Source organism: Chenopodium quinoa, unplaced genomic scaffold, assembly GCF_001683475.1.
Source record: "Chenopodium quinoa cultivar QQ74 unplaced genomic scaffold, ASM168347v1, whole genome shotgun sequence".
Classification (NCBI taxonomy): Eukaryota; Viridiplantae; Streptophyta; class Magnoliopsida; order Caryophyllales; family Amaranthaceae; genus Chenopodium; species Chenopodium quinoa.
Window position 1 is genome coordinate 5,718,020 of NW_018742914.1, and position 14,823 is coordinate 5,732,842.

A 14,823-nucleotide genomic window follows, 5' to 3' on the forward strand; every position below is an offset into this window, starting at 1 on the left:
CCATGCATAAAAATTTGGTTAAGCTAGTTTCTTCCATATTTTGTCCTACTACGGAAGCTCATCCTTGTTATAGCAACTTCCAAATAATTCACCCGCGGTAAATAATGAAACAGTAACTTTAAAGTTTCCCGCTGTAAATAAACAAGGATATTTTTCGGTATCAAAATTCTCAGATTGCAACCAGGAAAATTTCCTCTCCATCTGTTCTGTTTGACAAAAATATCCATATGCTCCAGCACCTATGTCTCTCAAATCAATTGGTTAACAGTCTATTGTATTTAGCTCAATGTGCTAAAAAAAATATTGGTTGGCCGTATTCAGATATGATTTAGTTGTGTGGTGCTTTAGTCATGGTTTTATTTTCTTCCAGAAATCATGTAATTAAATTCTTTCTTTCAACAACAGTATAACTTTTTAAGAAGTTGCAAAAATACTTGCAGCACTGCTTTATTTGCAGGTTTGTTAACATAGCTCCCTCTTTTTATCTATCTCTGGAATCTCCCTCCTCTCCTTAATACCTGTTCATCCCCTCACATTGTAATTTATCGAGAACGAGTACTTCGTACATGACTTTATATTAAATGGAGCATAGAATAAATGCATCAAAAACCAACCACTGAAAGTAGAATCTGAACAGGATTAATTTAACACTGAAAAAACAACAATCCCAACATCCTAATGACCAATTTTCATGGACTAATATACAGTTTCTACCAGAAGCTATTAGCTTAGGCCAAAATAAAAGATAGCTGCACATTTTTTCTAGACTTTCATGTCTAAGCAAACCTAACAGATTATTCTGCGACTACTTAGCAATGCATTTACTAGTCAATCCAAAATGCTATGGGCATGCATGCCCATTGATCACTGTACATAAAGACAACGCTGCTTTGCATTGCATACTCACTTGTCCTAAATATTACAGTCTAACCACTAGGTCAGTCAGTTGCAAAACAGCAAAATTAGAGTCAATTGATCATATATCAGCAACAGATGATGTCAAAAGCTAACAAGCTCAATCCTCAGCTTTTCAACAAGCTTTTATTGTAAAGTTAAGGTAGACCTAGATCCTGCACAACAAGAAAAACAAGAACCTAAATGAAAAAAGAGCATAACAAGACCATTAATTATGTATTTCAAGATAAACATCATTAGAATCACAACAAATGCAATAACAAAGTAAGTTATTATAGGAAGTTACAATACATGGGAAATTTTATTGCCTAGGAAATACTAAAATTGTGTTTGGTTGACATATAGGAAATCACATTTCCCATGAATTAGTTTCCTATGTGTGTGATCGAATTGATCGGGCCATGTAGGAACAAAGTTCATTTTGTTGGTTAACTTATGTAATACCCATGTATTATTTTAACTTGAACTACTTTCCCAAAATTTTGAGGACAATAATGTAATTTCACCCAGTATACATGTGGGAAATTTGAGTGACCAAGGTAGGGTGTGGGAAATTAATTCCCATGTTTTGTAGGAATTCCAAATTACTAAGGAATTTCCACTTCCTACATTTTTGCTAACCAAACAACTACTCATAAACTTATTTCCCATGAATTTGTATTTCCCCCACTATTGAAGTGCAACCAAACAAGGCCTAAGTATCTGACCACATCCACTAAAGCAGTCACTAAACACAAACAGAAAGGCAATATGAAAGACTCAAAATTTGCCTGCTGTTCTCATGAATAAGTCCTGTGATGCAAATGTGCATAGCAAGGAATTGTTGTACTGATGACCACAATTAAATCTAGTGTCAATAGTATGCCATATTTATGTTTGTCCTAAATGCATCAATAACACTGCTCATGTTAATTGCAGAAGAAAACACAAAGGATAAGATTAACCCAGGATATTCCATCTTCAACAAGTTCATTATATAAGACTCGTATTTAAAACCAAAGACATGGCTCATGACCACTGTTTGAGAAGCTTTCAGGATTAGTTATTCAAGTCCAACAAATTGTTATTTTTGGTCCTTCAAGAGGTGGAAAACAGGTTATTTGGTTCAACTTCAGGAACAGATAATATACGGGTAATAAGGACACTTTTGGATCGGGAACGTGCCATTCAGGTGAGAATATTTTAGGTTCGGGAAAGGGAAGTGTCAGGTTAATTTCAGGTCTTTTAAAAATTGGACTGCGGGACACAAAGCAATGTTCACTATATATGATTTCAGTCAGGTCAATTTTGGACCAGGTCAGTTTCAGGTCATCCAATTAGAGGCACGATTTAGTTTCGAGTCATCCAGCTTTGGGTACCAGATCAGTTTTGGCAGATACAATTTTAAGTACCTTCCAAATAATTAAAAAAAAAAAAAAACATAAGTATATCTTTTCTTTAACAAAATTGTTAACATAAAGGTTTAGGATCAAATATTCTCTAGACGATTATATAATAAAGATTTTTCATAAGTTGTAGCAGTCCATCCATTCAACAACAGCTGACTGATTCCTCCAAAAAAAAAAGTACAAGTGGTTCAAAAGACTAATATAAAGTCCAGTTGAATAGATTGCTTCTTATAATAAGGCACTAAACAAATTGCATATTCAAGAACTGTACTTATTAAAGAAGATTCTCAAAGACAGAGAAATCAAATTGCATCATGAAAAAGATATGCACTTACTGCTGGATCGTTTCATGTTGCGACAAAAATTGCTGCCACAAAGACACCGGAATGCTTTGATATGATGTTCACCATCATCAAAATCAACACCATAATCCTGTGGACACATCACCAATGGGTGCTTATTAGACAAAGCCAAAAAGGTATCAATAATTATTACAAAACTTATTGATACTTGGAGAACAAAGGGAAACTAAGACCTAAAAATACTAAAATTTTCAACTTGATTGCGGATCCTTGAATCTTGGATAGCTGAAGCATACAGAAAAGAATGCATACATACAAAGCCTCTACAGGTTTCTGAATCACCAGAACTCGTGACAATCAGGCCTAATGAGAACATGACTGTCATGCTAATAACACTAGACAACACACCGATACAGAGCAATGTATTTCACATATTATTCATTAAACTGGGATACGCTTAATATTTTATAAATAGCACAAGTATGCAGCAACAATTAGAGGATGGGACATTTCACCCCTTCAGGTCTACAGACTACTATCTACAATCTGAACAGAGAGATGAATTACATAGGAGATGATGACGCATACTATAGGCATTCAAGCGCCACGTAATTCACTAGAAATAGAGACAGCATATAGCTTGTCGAACAGGTGACACTCTTTGAAATGATGAGTATAACTAAACGTATTGAGAATTTCAGAAATATATAAGAATTAGAAAGCAATCAACAAAAAGCATAACATGGTGACCAGCTAAGATTTATCTAGTCTAAAGTACCAATACCATGAACCACAAGTATACAATCACCTGATGATTTAACTTTGGTTCCCCTTAAAGAGATTCCTATGTTTAGAGGGAAAGTCATCAATGTTTCCACATTCTCACTAACCCACCCATTGGTTAAGGGTATAAGAAGGGAATAAGGCCTGCTTTCTCCTTTACCAACTAACAGTATAAGTATAAATAAGCTTTACTGGCATTCTGTATCTGGCATTACTAAGAATATATATTACAGATTCACAGTAATTCATCCAATAAAAAGGTCAATCCAAAATTAAACCTTAAAATGGCTAATTGACACGTCAAAAAGAAACGGTTATTTTCATGCACCTGAAGATGTTAGTTATGATTTTTACAATCACTAAGAGCATGATTATACAAGTGAGCTTAACCTAGTCTCCAAGACCATCATTTCTATAAATCAATACAGACTCAAAATATCAAATATTTAGCTGATTTTGAAGACAAAACTTTCATTAATTTTTACATCATATCAATAGTCGTTGAATAACTAAAGGTGAAATTTTTCTCAGGTCAAAAGGTATATATGAAGACATCTTATAATAAAAAAATACAAAAAAAAAAAAGGTACATAAAAATTTCAGTCTTCTACGTAGTAGTTTGCAGATTAATGTGGTTCATTGTTTTATAAAGGTAAGCAACTTATATTAATTCCTTCGGTCCATCAATATTGCAACAAGAGAGGGGGGGGGGGGGGAGCAAAAGATGTTAGTGCTTTAAGGTAAAAAAAAAAAAAAGGAAAAGAGAGACAAAATTACAAACTTGTTCATTTGATTGCAAGCATTAACTAAAGTAACAAGTATTGAGAAATAAGGGTATTGGGTATTTGCGTGGGTATGTTGCAATATTTGTGAAACTTCATAATGAGGTAAACATTGCAATATAAAGTAACAGAGGATGTATCATTTAAAAAAGTTGAACAAATCATGTAAACACAGAAATAATAATACTTGAAACCACAGTATTCATCATGAAAACTGCCTTAACTTGCAAAAGTAACATAATGCATAAGAACATGGACTGTTGAGTTAGCGAGCACCAAGCAAAAACCACGGCCCCAGTAAGCTATTAAATCTTTGGTATGCATAATTTTTCCTTTTCAGAGTCAAAACACTACCTCTATCAGTATTAGTGTTTAACAGTATACAGTCTATACACCAAATAAGCTTGTAAGTTTAAGCTGAAATATCTATTGAGACAAGCAAAAAAAAAAAAATCTTTTGGGACAACAAGTATACAACTAATCCAAATGTTTGTGAATCATGTCATGTTCTCTAAGTCTAGGCAGGTTTCTTGAAACCATTTTATAATTACCCCTACTATCTTACTAGTTATTATAGTCCACTGAGAAGTTTTCATAAGATAGATTGATCTTCCTAAAAAAGACTACTGTCCAAATGAAGCCCAAACTATAATGTACATACCCATGTCAATTCTTCGAAAGCATTAACTGCTCTTGTTGTAAACAATGCAACCTGCACAAGAAAAAGAATGTTCCTTAAGTTGTTAGATAAACAAGCAGTTTCAGAAACTTTAGTACTCTTTGCTCCCTGTCGCAAAACAATTTTCTTGTAGCATAGATTGGACTTTACACTTTCCATACCTTCATGTTATTGGATCAAGTCATATTCTCTATGTCTAGACAAGAATATCGAAATCATTTTTTAGTATCTCCCTTTCCCATTTGCACTCCGTACTCTACTTTCTCTTACTACCTTTTCTCTTTCTATCTCATTGATCCTTTTCTCACAGTTCCAACACTATATATTAATGCCATTACTCTCCCTCTTTACTCTAAATTACTATTCACATATAACCATTTTTCTTAATCTCCATGCCAAAATCTAAGAGAACAATTATTTTGGGACAGACAGAATATTTATTAATCTTAGTTTCCATAACAGCAATACAAGGACCAGAATCTAAATGAATCTTCAAGTTTCATACATGATAGTAGTGGTGATTGGGAGTCTCCACTTCAACAGGGATTTCAATCAAGTTTGCATCCGAACACCTATAACAACATGGACATAACTCAGTCATTATTCCAGAATCATGAAAACTAAAGGAAAGACATGGAAATCAGAATATGAAAGGCTAAGAAGTGCAGAAAAGAGGACAAGGTTATAATTAAATGAAAAGGGGTAGAAAAAGAGAGAAGAAAGTTACATTGAAGAAAACAGAGGCTCGTGTATGAGCTCCCATGCTATTGCTTCTTTTTTCTTTTCTTTTTTTAATTACACTGTTCAGAGTGATTATTAAGTCACTAATTAATGCGCTCACAACATACACACGTCGTATTCCCATCTACTCCATATGACTAATATGAGTACTAACAGAATTATCTACAACCAACTACATGATCAATCTTCAAATGCTAGATTACACAAACAAATATAACAAAACTAGAGCAAATCAAATTCCTTTATGCCCCCGCTACCAGCTCAGACTCATAAAGTTTGCTTGATTTACATTATAATTCGTATTGATCAACCACCTTTCTCACAAGATGCCATCCACTTTAAATTAAAGTCATTTTTTCATTGATAAACAAAAGGAAAAATTGACATTTACTACCGGTGAAAGTACCTTGTGTTACATTTGCTACCCGTTTAATTTTTTATTTTATTTTGCTACCACCTAAAATCAAATAGTTAAAATTTCACTACCACTTAACAGAATCCGTTAAGGTTCCGTTAAGTTTATTCCAAAAAAAATAAAAAAAATTAAAATATTAACCCAGCCACCCCCCTCCCCTCAGCTGCCACCCCTTCCCCCTCCCCCCAGCCGGCGGCCGACGCTCAGATCTTCGGCCGGCGCCGGCGCGAATCCACCCCCTCCCTTCCCCCACCCTACGCAGCCCCCTTTCCCTCCACCCCTACGCAGCCCCGACCCCACCCCGAACCAAAACCACCCCCCTTTCCCCTTCCCCCCACCGAAATCCGCCCCCCAGCCTCGTTCCCCCACTGAAATCGACCCCCCTCCCCTTCCCCCTAACCTTTTCGGACTTCCCTAACACTAAACCACCACCCCAAAACCACCCAAAACGAATTTAGGGTTTCGCTTATGGTGGTTTTGGGGTGGTGGTTTAGGGTTAGGGAAGGCCGAAAAGGGTAGGGGGAAGGGGAGGGGGAGGGGGGTCGATTTCAGTGGGGGAACGGGGCTGGGGGACGGATTCCGGTGGGGGAGGAGGTGGTTCTGGTTCGTGGCTGCGTAGGGGGTGGGGGCTGCGTAGGGGCTGCATAGGGTGGAAATGAAGGGGGGTGGGTTCGCGTCGGCACCAGCAGGGGGAGGGGGTAGAAGTTGAGGGGAAGGGTGGCAGTGAGGTGGAGGGGTGGCAGTGAGGTGGAGGGGTGGCTGCAAGGTGGTTGAAACGGTGGCTAAACCCAACTAACGGAAATAGTAACGGTGTAAGCAGTTGGTAATGAAATAAATATTTTAGGGATTTGGGTGGTAGCAAAAAAAAAAAAATTAAACGGGTAGCAAATGTAACACAAGGTACTTTCGCCGGTAGCAAATGTCAATTTTTCCTAAACAAAAAGAAACTTTAGATAACTGCCTAGCCAATCATGCAAAAGAATAGATCATAATGCTCAATCAATGAGTTCTATTACCACATCTTCTTGTCCTATGTTAATGTTAACAAAATCAGAAATGGAAAAGAAAAGTGATACAGGAAATAGAGATATGTGAAAGGTGGGGGACACATTAATTCAACAAATCAAGAGACAGCTTTCAAAAAATTACCTATGGTTAATAAACCTTGCCACATTTCCATACACCGAGGCATCCAAACAGAGAATTTCTGATTCTTTTAAAGCTCTTGTACCCCATTCTGTATCAAGTAGCACTGCATATGAATGCTTGTCATTGCTTCTTCTCATATTCCTCTTATGGAGCTCTGTACTAGTTAAAATTTCTCCAACGTATTCACAAACAAAAGTCCCTTTTGGCAGATCTTCCAGTGTCCTCAAACCCCAACCTTTCCCTTCTGCAGTCCAGAACACCTAGACACAAGCTCTCAAAATTGATGAAGCAATTTAGAAAATATAACACCAAAACATCTTGCGAAATGAGAAACAACACTTTTAAATAATCCTCATCCCATAAAGCTGGCAAGACTTTCTGTTGATAGCTTTCCCAAAAAATATGGATAAAAGTTAAATAGGTGAAATAAATTCTGCATATGTAAGAAGCTAAATGTTATGCAAAGCAATAATTACAATTTTTTCCTGGTGTTTTCAAAGTGTCACTAACTTTACAGGACTAGTGAAAAATAAATGATCACAGAGGCATAAATTAGTTAAGCACACTGCATGCAGGCCAGAGACAAGACAATATCACTGTAAACTACCTATTATACTGCAAAACTCATATTTAAAGAGATTGTGCACGATATCAAGTAAATAGTTCAACTTCACCTGCAAGTTATGGCTTATGCCATGTTGTATAACTTTATTTCCACAGTGCTTGTTGCAGCCACACTTAGCCCAGCATTCTTTAATGAACGTCCGTCTCAAGTGGCCTTTGCATGGATCAAGCATATCCTCATTCTTCAATCGTTCAAGGGGACACTCTTTACAATAAACAAGGTAGTCTTTTTGAGGGTTCTTAACCATTGAAATACACTTGTCCAAAAACTCTTCCCTCACAAGACCGTCTGAATTGTAAGAGGACTCCCCGCCATTACGTCGAGCACAGTTGCATGATGAGGACAATGCCAAGCAGTCACCAACACACGAATGGCAACAATCTTGATCACCAATTTGAGCAAGAGAGAAAATCAGATCAGCATTGTGTGAGATGACATTTTGGGGAATATAGTGAAACAATGGTAAAGAATCACAATTTGACTTTTCTACTGAAACTTTAATTGCTTCTACGCCTCTTGAGATGTCACTTGTGACATCAAGAATTTCAAGAGAGGAGGGGATGAGCTGCTGCTGCTGAACAACCACCAAGCTATTAGAATCCTTTTCAGCACAATGATCATCAGTAGCTTCACAATTGGTAGCTGATGTTGGATTTGAAGCTTCAGGTTCTGCCATGTCAGTTGTGGCAGCCACATTATCAGACGATTCTGCATTTATGGCAGCCACAGTTCCATTGCTGTCAATGACCCCAGCATCCTGTTGACTAGACCCTTCTTGATTCACAGCATTAGCTTTTGTGCCCAGGTTCCCAGCACATTCACAAAACTCCTCCATAACTTTTATAACAGAAAATTCAGGATCCATGATTTTGTACTTTGTAAGACAATTATCATTAACTTTTTTCAAGACAACTTGTAAATCCAGAAAATAGAAATCATTCCCTTCTGGACCAGGGTTGCAGCTCAGAGATAACCTCACCTCTCCAAGAGATGAGGCTGCAATGTCTATGTTAGCTGAAGTTTTCTGAGAATCTTCAGCTTCCTGAATATGGTTCTCAGCATTTGGTGAAGCCAATGTTCCCAAACTTTTATCAATAATGCCCACAGATTTAGAGGCCCAGGATTCTTGACCATCTTGGCTGCAGACTGATTTACCAGAATTAGAAGGAACTTCTGGACGCGTAGATTCTGCCTGGCTCCCAGATGGATTAGTAGACTTTGAAGGAACCTCCTTGTGCGTGCTGCCTTTACAATAAAAGCATAAATGAATCATAATAAATCAGAATTCAAATAGAAGACCAAAAAAACAAAAACAAAAAAAAATAAATCTTTAATACAGGAAAAACAAAAAAACAAAACACCTGCTATCAGCACTATTGCATGGAAATCAAAATAAAGACCTAACTTAAGGTGCATTTTTATGTGTTACTGAACCAGATATGGCCATTCACGTGCATGCAATTTTCTTTACTTCCTCCGTTTATTTTTAGTTGCTACACTTTTATTTCACGGTCTCCTAGACATCTTTTTAAGAGGAGAGAGATAGAGAGAAAAATAAGAGGGACCCATGTGAGTAGGAGAGAGATAGAGAGAAAGAAATGTGAAAAATGGAAAGTGTTGCAACTAATTCACACTTTCCAAAATAGGAAAGTGTAGCAACTAAAAAGATACGGAGGAAGTATTTTAATTTTTATTTTATATTTTTGGAAGGGAGAAGAGGTTTCCATTAGCAGGTTCAGTTTGTTTCGGGCTAACCAATAGCCTTGATGATCGTTAAAAAAAAATATGTAATTAACTGCCTGGCCATGAGCATCTAAGTAATCTGTCATACAACCAATAATTTAATTTGATGATCTGATCATAAAGGAAAAATTGAGAAACCAAATAAACAAAAAGTATATGTCTTTTAATGTTAAGAGTGTTAGTAGAAGTCCATTATGATTATATAAGTTCGGCATTAAGCACAAAAGCAAAAAACCACTAAACTCCTTTAAAACATGTCTCCAAATAATTAGTAAGCATTATAATATCAGACATTGATAAATAATCAAGGACTGACCACAACATCTGCCTTCCCTATGATCTTGTAATACTTGTATAGTTGTATTAGCACTTTATATAGATAGATCCTATCCAAGAACATTTATTAAGACATAGAATACTAAAGCTTTGTATAACCCAAATCTATATCATTTTCAAAGTACCTCCTTCATTAGGTCATACCCTCTCTTCCAGATTACCTCCACCCATTATGTTGCCTAGCCCAGGCACTAGTTACATGAATTTTGCAATAGATCTAGGATCTCCAGAGAGAATTACACTATGGTTAAAAAAAATAAAATAAAAAAAAACTTTATATTCCACTCTCCGTTGTCAAGGACAAATCTTGACGATTATTCTCTATCATCATATGTGAGGAAAGAGGAGGGGCACATTTAACTATTTTTCAAGAGATGACTTAAATAATACTAAGTAGTATATTCATATTGTAAAATCTTTCAACAAGATTATGGATCGTGTAATAGACAAGCTACAACTCTCCAAGGAAGTATCTTTAGGAGACAAGTCTCAAATTCAAATAGTCTAATCTCATAACCTTCACCACTACTCTCTTCTTAATTTATATACAAGGAGGTACACAGCTAGCTGTTACTACTACTATTGTCCATAGTTATACTCTACCAATGCTGCTTTCCATGGTTCTACTACTTGCTGCTGTACTGCTTCCCTTCAGAGTTTTATTGTTTTTGTCTTCATCTGACAAGCCTTGATATCCTGTTTTCATCTTTTCTCTTGCAAAACTTGGTGACTGGCGGCTTTAAGCCTTGGGGCTGGTCCATTAAAGATCGCTATTAACATGTAATAGACTAATATTAGGAAGGACAATTTGGGAAGTCTAGTACTTTTAGGTTAGTAGTCCTTACTCCTTAGCCTTAGTATAAATAGGGGATAGTATATGCAGTAGGCATCATATGAATTGAGAGGGAAAATGTTGAGAGTAGTAACCTCAAGTTACTAGGAGAGTGATAACCTAAAGTTATCAAGAGAGTAGTAGCCTTAAGCTATTAATCTATCACTTTTGTACTCAAATTTCTGCCATTATTAATCAAGTATCAAGCTTTTATCTCTTAATTAGTCTTTAAATCAGAAAATATTAAGTCAGAAATTCAATCTATTACATAACATACTTCATCTAAAGTACCAAGAACTGAAGAGATCTTTTTTAAACAACAAGAGCCATATTGGTGCTGAAGGCAATATACAACTTAAGAAGATAACATTTTGTGTTCAACCTAAAAAGAAGAGACTGTAAATTCCAAATAACAACATAACTTGTGTGAGGTCCACTACTGTTGTACACATTAGGAGTTAAGGACGACTGCACAAGTAATTCCTGTATAGCTTCAAGGCATCAGAATAATAAGAGGCTACAGCTCACCCAATATTCACACTGGCAACTATGACATTCATATTGAAGTTTCTGTGCAAAGACCAGGACACAGGACAGGTGGGTGGGGAGGATGGTACAGCATAGCAACATTATGAATATGATATATGACATAGCAACATTATACATCCACCAAAAAAATGTACTTTTTATTAGAACATGCATAAATTCTTAAAGGTAGCAAGAGTAATTTAAACACTAAAAATTTCTAAATTCCCACTGCAAAATTAACCTAAGCCTTGAATGGTAGCAAACTTTCAGTGTACTGATAGGCCGAGATACATGAAAAGGAAGTAGCTATAGAGTATATATAATTGCAAAATACATGTAATCATTTACAAAAAAAAAAAAGTAAGCATAATAAATCAAGAGAATGCTATATACCTGGAGGCAATACAGCAAGCGGTGCAGGTGTTATCATGTCCTCAGTAAATGGCTCATCTTTGGGTTTTAATAAAATTGTACTAGGCTGTTTTTGCCTGGGATTAACGACTGGTTCAGCCCTTGGCTCTTTGATCTGGAGTGCTTGAGATGCCCGTTCAGGTGCAGTTCTTTTATCTCTCTGACTAACTTGAGGCGAAACAGGTTGTTTCCCCTTGTTTCGCGTAAACACAACAGGTTGAGGAGATCCTGTCAAAGGTTGGGTCCGCTGACCGGGAGAAATTTCTGACTCGCCAGGCTCCAGTTTAGGCGTCTTCAATGCACAAGCAGACGGGGGGCTATGTTGGCCATTAGAAGGTGCAGCTTGGCCTTGGTGTTTTAAGCGCAGCCTTTTCAATGGCCTCTCGGGCTCATCCTGCACCTCATCCTGCACTGGAGCTGCTTCCTCAAAAGCCTCCCCTTGCTAATCAAATATAGCAAAAGAATACACTTTCAAGAAATTTTCATACAAATAAGCCCCAAAAATAATACGTAAATGACAGCATAAGTAGCCTATTACATACATCAACATTTCCTGGTATCTTCTTTTTTTCTTTCTCTGCAGCCTGATACACCAACAAGATAAAAACACATTAAGCCATGCAAATTACTTAAATAAAGCTAGACCAGTTAAAGGAAATAACAAGATAGACACCTCTGAATCCTCATATTCGAAGATAGTATCTGCAAGGACTCTATAATTTTCTTCTTCAATCAGATCCCAATTCTTATCAAACAATTTTAGCAGCTTCTTCAGGGCAGGTTTTGTTTTTTCTTCTGGGATTCCAATATCTTTCATCGCTTTAAAAGCCGCCTTAACTTTTCCCGGCGCCATCTTCGATCACAGGCTCCTCAAACTACTGAATAGTAATTACATAAAGTCAAAAACCAAAGTAATCCTAACCAAATACGAACAAAATCGCAAAATTACATACTTTGCAACTTCTTAGCTTACAAGAAAAATAAAATATGGAAGTATTCATGCTTCATCAACAAAAATCGCCATAACAGCTGGATTGTTAAACGATGCAACATTTGAACAAGATTACATTCAATTTTATCTAAATTCTAAACCCAGATGAAACATGTCATTAATCAACCAATTTCATCTGCCCTAACATTTATAATAGCTTTCAAATTCCCAGGAAAAAACAATCAAGAAGCAAGCAACAATCATGCAACCAACGCACTTCAATATTTCAAGCTTACAAGACAGTCATTCTCTCCTTCGATCATATACTCCCTCCATCTGCCCAATAAACTTCCTGTATTCCTTTCTTAAATGTCCATTGTCGAATAAACCATAGTAAAGGTCAGATTTTGACCTTTACTATTTCTTGGAACATATTAACAAAATCGATAATTCAAAAATTTACAATTAAAAATTTACAATTATGAATAAATTCTCAAATATATGCATAACAAATTTCAATTCCGTTTAATGGTATACAAGATCATACCCTTCATAAATTATAAGTCAAAGTGACAAATAATTTGGGTAAAAAAGAACAATTAGGGTATAATTTAACCCCAAATGATGAACAAAAAAAATCCCCACGCCAAAATGTACTACATCTGTAAACATAAACCCACATCCCAGAAATTGCTGAAATTTAAAGGGTATTTTTCTAAACTCAAGAAACTGGAAAATATGAGATTAAAAAAACGAAAAAAGCTACCTTTTTTTTCCCTCGTAAATTTTCAATTTGGGAATTTCAGAACTCAGAGAAAGCCTGCAAAAATTTGTCAATATAATTAAACAGAAAATTCAAACAATTACCGTAAATTAGAACAGAAAATGACGAAACTTTCTCAAAAATTAATTTTTTTTTTTTAGAGCATGCAAGCAATTGAAACCATAAAACCCCAGAAATTAAACTCAAATGTCGGAGATTCGGCGCAACAAAAATGGAAGAAAATGGGTAAAACTTACGAGCATCTGGGGAGCAGTTGAAAAGATTTTGGAGGAAGACTAGAAGTAGTACAGTGAGAGTGTCAGTGAATAGAGAGAGGAAGGGTTTTTGGGTTTTGGGAAGAGAGAGAGTGAAGAAAGAGAGGGAAATTGAAAGTGTTAATGGGAAGTTGGGTCAATTGCCAAAAAAAAATTGGCAATTTGATTATTTTTGCAGTGTCAAAGCCAATTTGGAGTAGATGGAAATCATGAGATTACAAGTGTTTTACCTAACTCGGGTTATTCATAAAAAATTGTATTAAGAGATTGGTGGGTAAATATTAATTACTAATTATGAGTGTAATGTATAACCGAAAACATATTTAAAGAAATAAATTTTGGGGGCTTTAATTCAAAATGAGATTTGGGAAAAAAAATGGTGGGGTGACTAAAATTAAAGAGAGAGAAGGGAAAAAAGGATGAAAGGGAGAGGAGAGATACAGATAAAAGTGTTTAATGAAAGAGCTAAGAAAAATAGTGTAATAAAAAATTAAAAATATAAGAAGAAATATGGCACATTGGGTCTTTCGGTGCGGTCAGGGTCCGATCCTGGCTTAATCGTCCGTTTTTTGTTCTTGAAATTATAATTTCCGGTCCAGGTTGGTTTGGTTTGGTCCAGTTGAACAGCCCTAGATATAGATAGATATGAGAGATTTAGTAATCATAGTAATTAAAAAATTTCAAAACTTTTTTTTTAAAAAGAATACAGAGGAAGTACTTCACTAACAGATTTCAAACCGATTTAATACTAACTCATAAATTTTAAAACTTCTAATGAAAGTTCTATTAAGGTGATTGTTGATCGAATCTGTAGTGAAATTAGTTCTAAGGTGTTATGTAATTCTATTGAGATTTTAAAGGACTACCTTTCTGTTTTTTTTGTAAAAAAAAAAAAATAAAATAAAAAAAAATAAAAAAATATCAAAGCTTTTTTTCCTTTTCTTTTTTTAGTTCTTCTTATATGAATTTTACATCATGGTTTTATCCAATAATTAAGATATCTTCTATAGTTAGATCAGTTACATCCTTGATTTCTTGCCTTGCTATTCACTTTTATTTTTATCTCAGGACTTGGCTAATTGGCTTGAAAGGAGGCTGGGTTGCCCTTGTATTGATTTTCCCTTAAATACACTATTCTTATCTAACTCACTAGTCACTACTTATGTATGTGATCTTAATTTCACTTGTTTTCCTTTTATCTTAATTTTTGTAAAGATTATACAAT

At 35.6% G+C, this 14,823-nt stretch overlaps 1 protein-coding gene across 2 annotated transcripts; it reads right to left on the minus strand.

Annotated features, from left to right (window-relative positions):
* Positions 1–617: 617 nt before the first annotated feature.
* LOC110728006 (probable inactive histone-lysine N-methyltransferase SUVR2) lies at positions 618–13,785 on the minus strand. 2 transcript variants are annotated; one of them, XM_021907608.1, is made up of 11 exons: positions 13,581–13,785; positions 13,327–13,380; positions 12,303–12,504; positions 12,172–12,213; positions 11,612–12,071; positions 7,829–9,024; positions 7,155–7,414; positions 5,355–5,421; positions 4,832–4,882; positions 2,639–2,735; positions 618–1,070 (listed from the first exon to the last, which is right to left on the minus strand). In XM_021907608.1, exons 3-11 carry the CDS (start codon positions 12,480–12,482, stop codon positions 1,042–1,044), a joined length of 2,382 nt encoding a protein of 793 aa, XP_021763300.1. In that variant the 5' UTR covers positions 12,483–12,504; positions 13,327–13,380; positions 13,581–13,785; the 3' UTR covers positions 618–1,041. The 2 variants fall into 2 exon arrangements, with proteins under 2 accessions (XP_021763300.1, XP_021763299.1); XM_021907607.1 differs by having other exon boundaries at positions 12,303–12,507; positions 13,581–13,783.
* Positions 13,786–14,823: the final 1,038 nt, after the last annotated feature.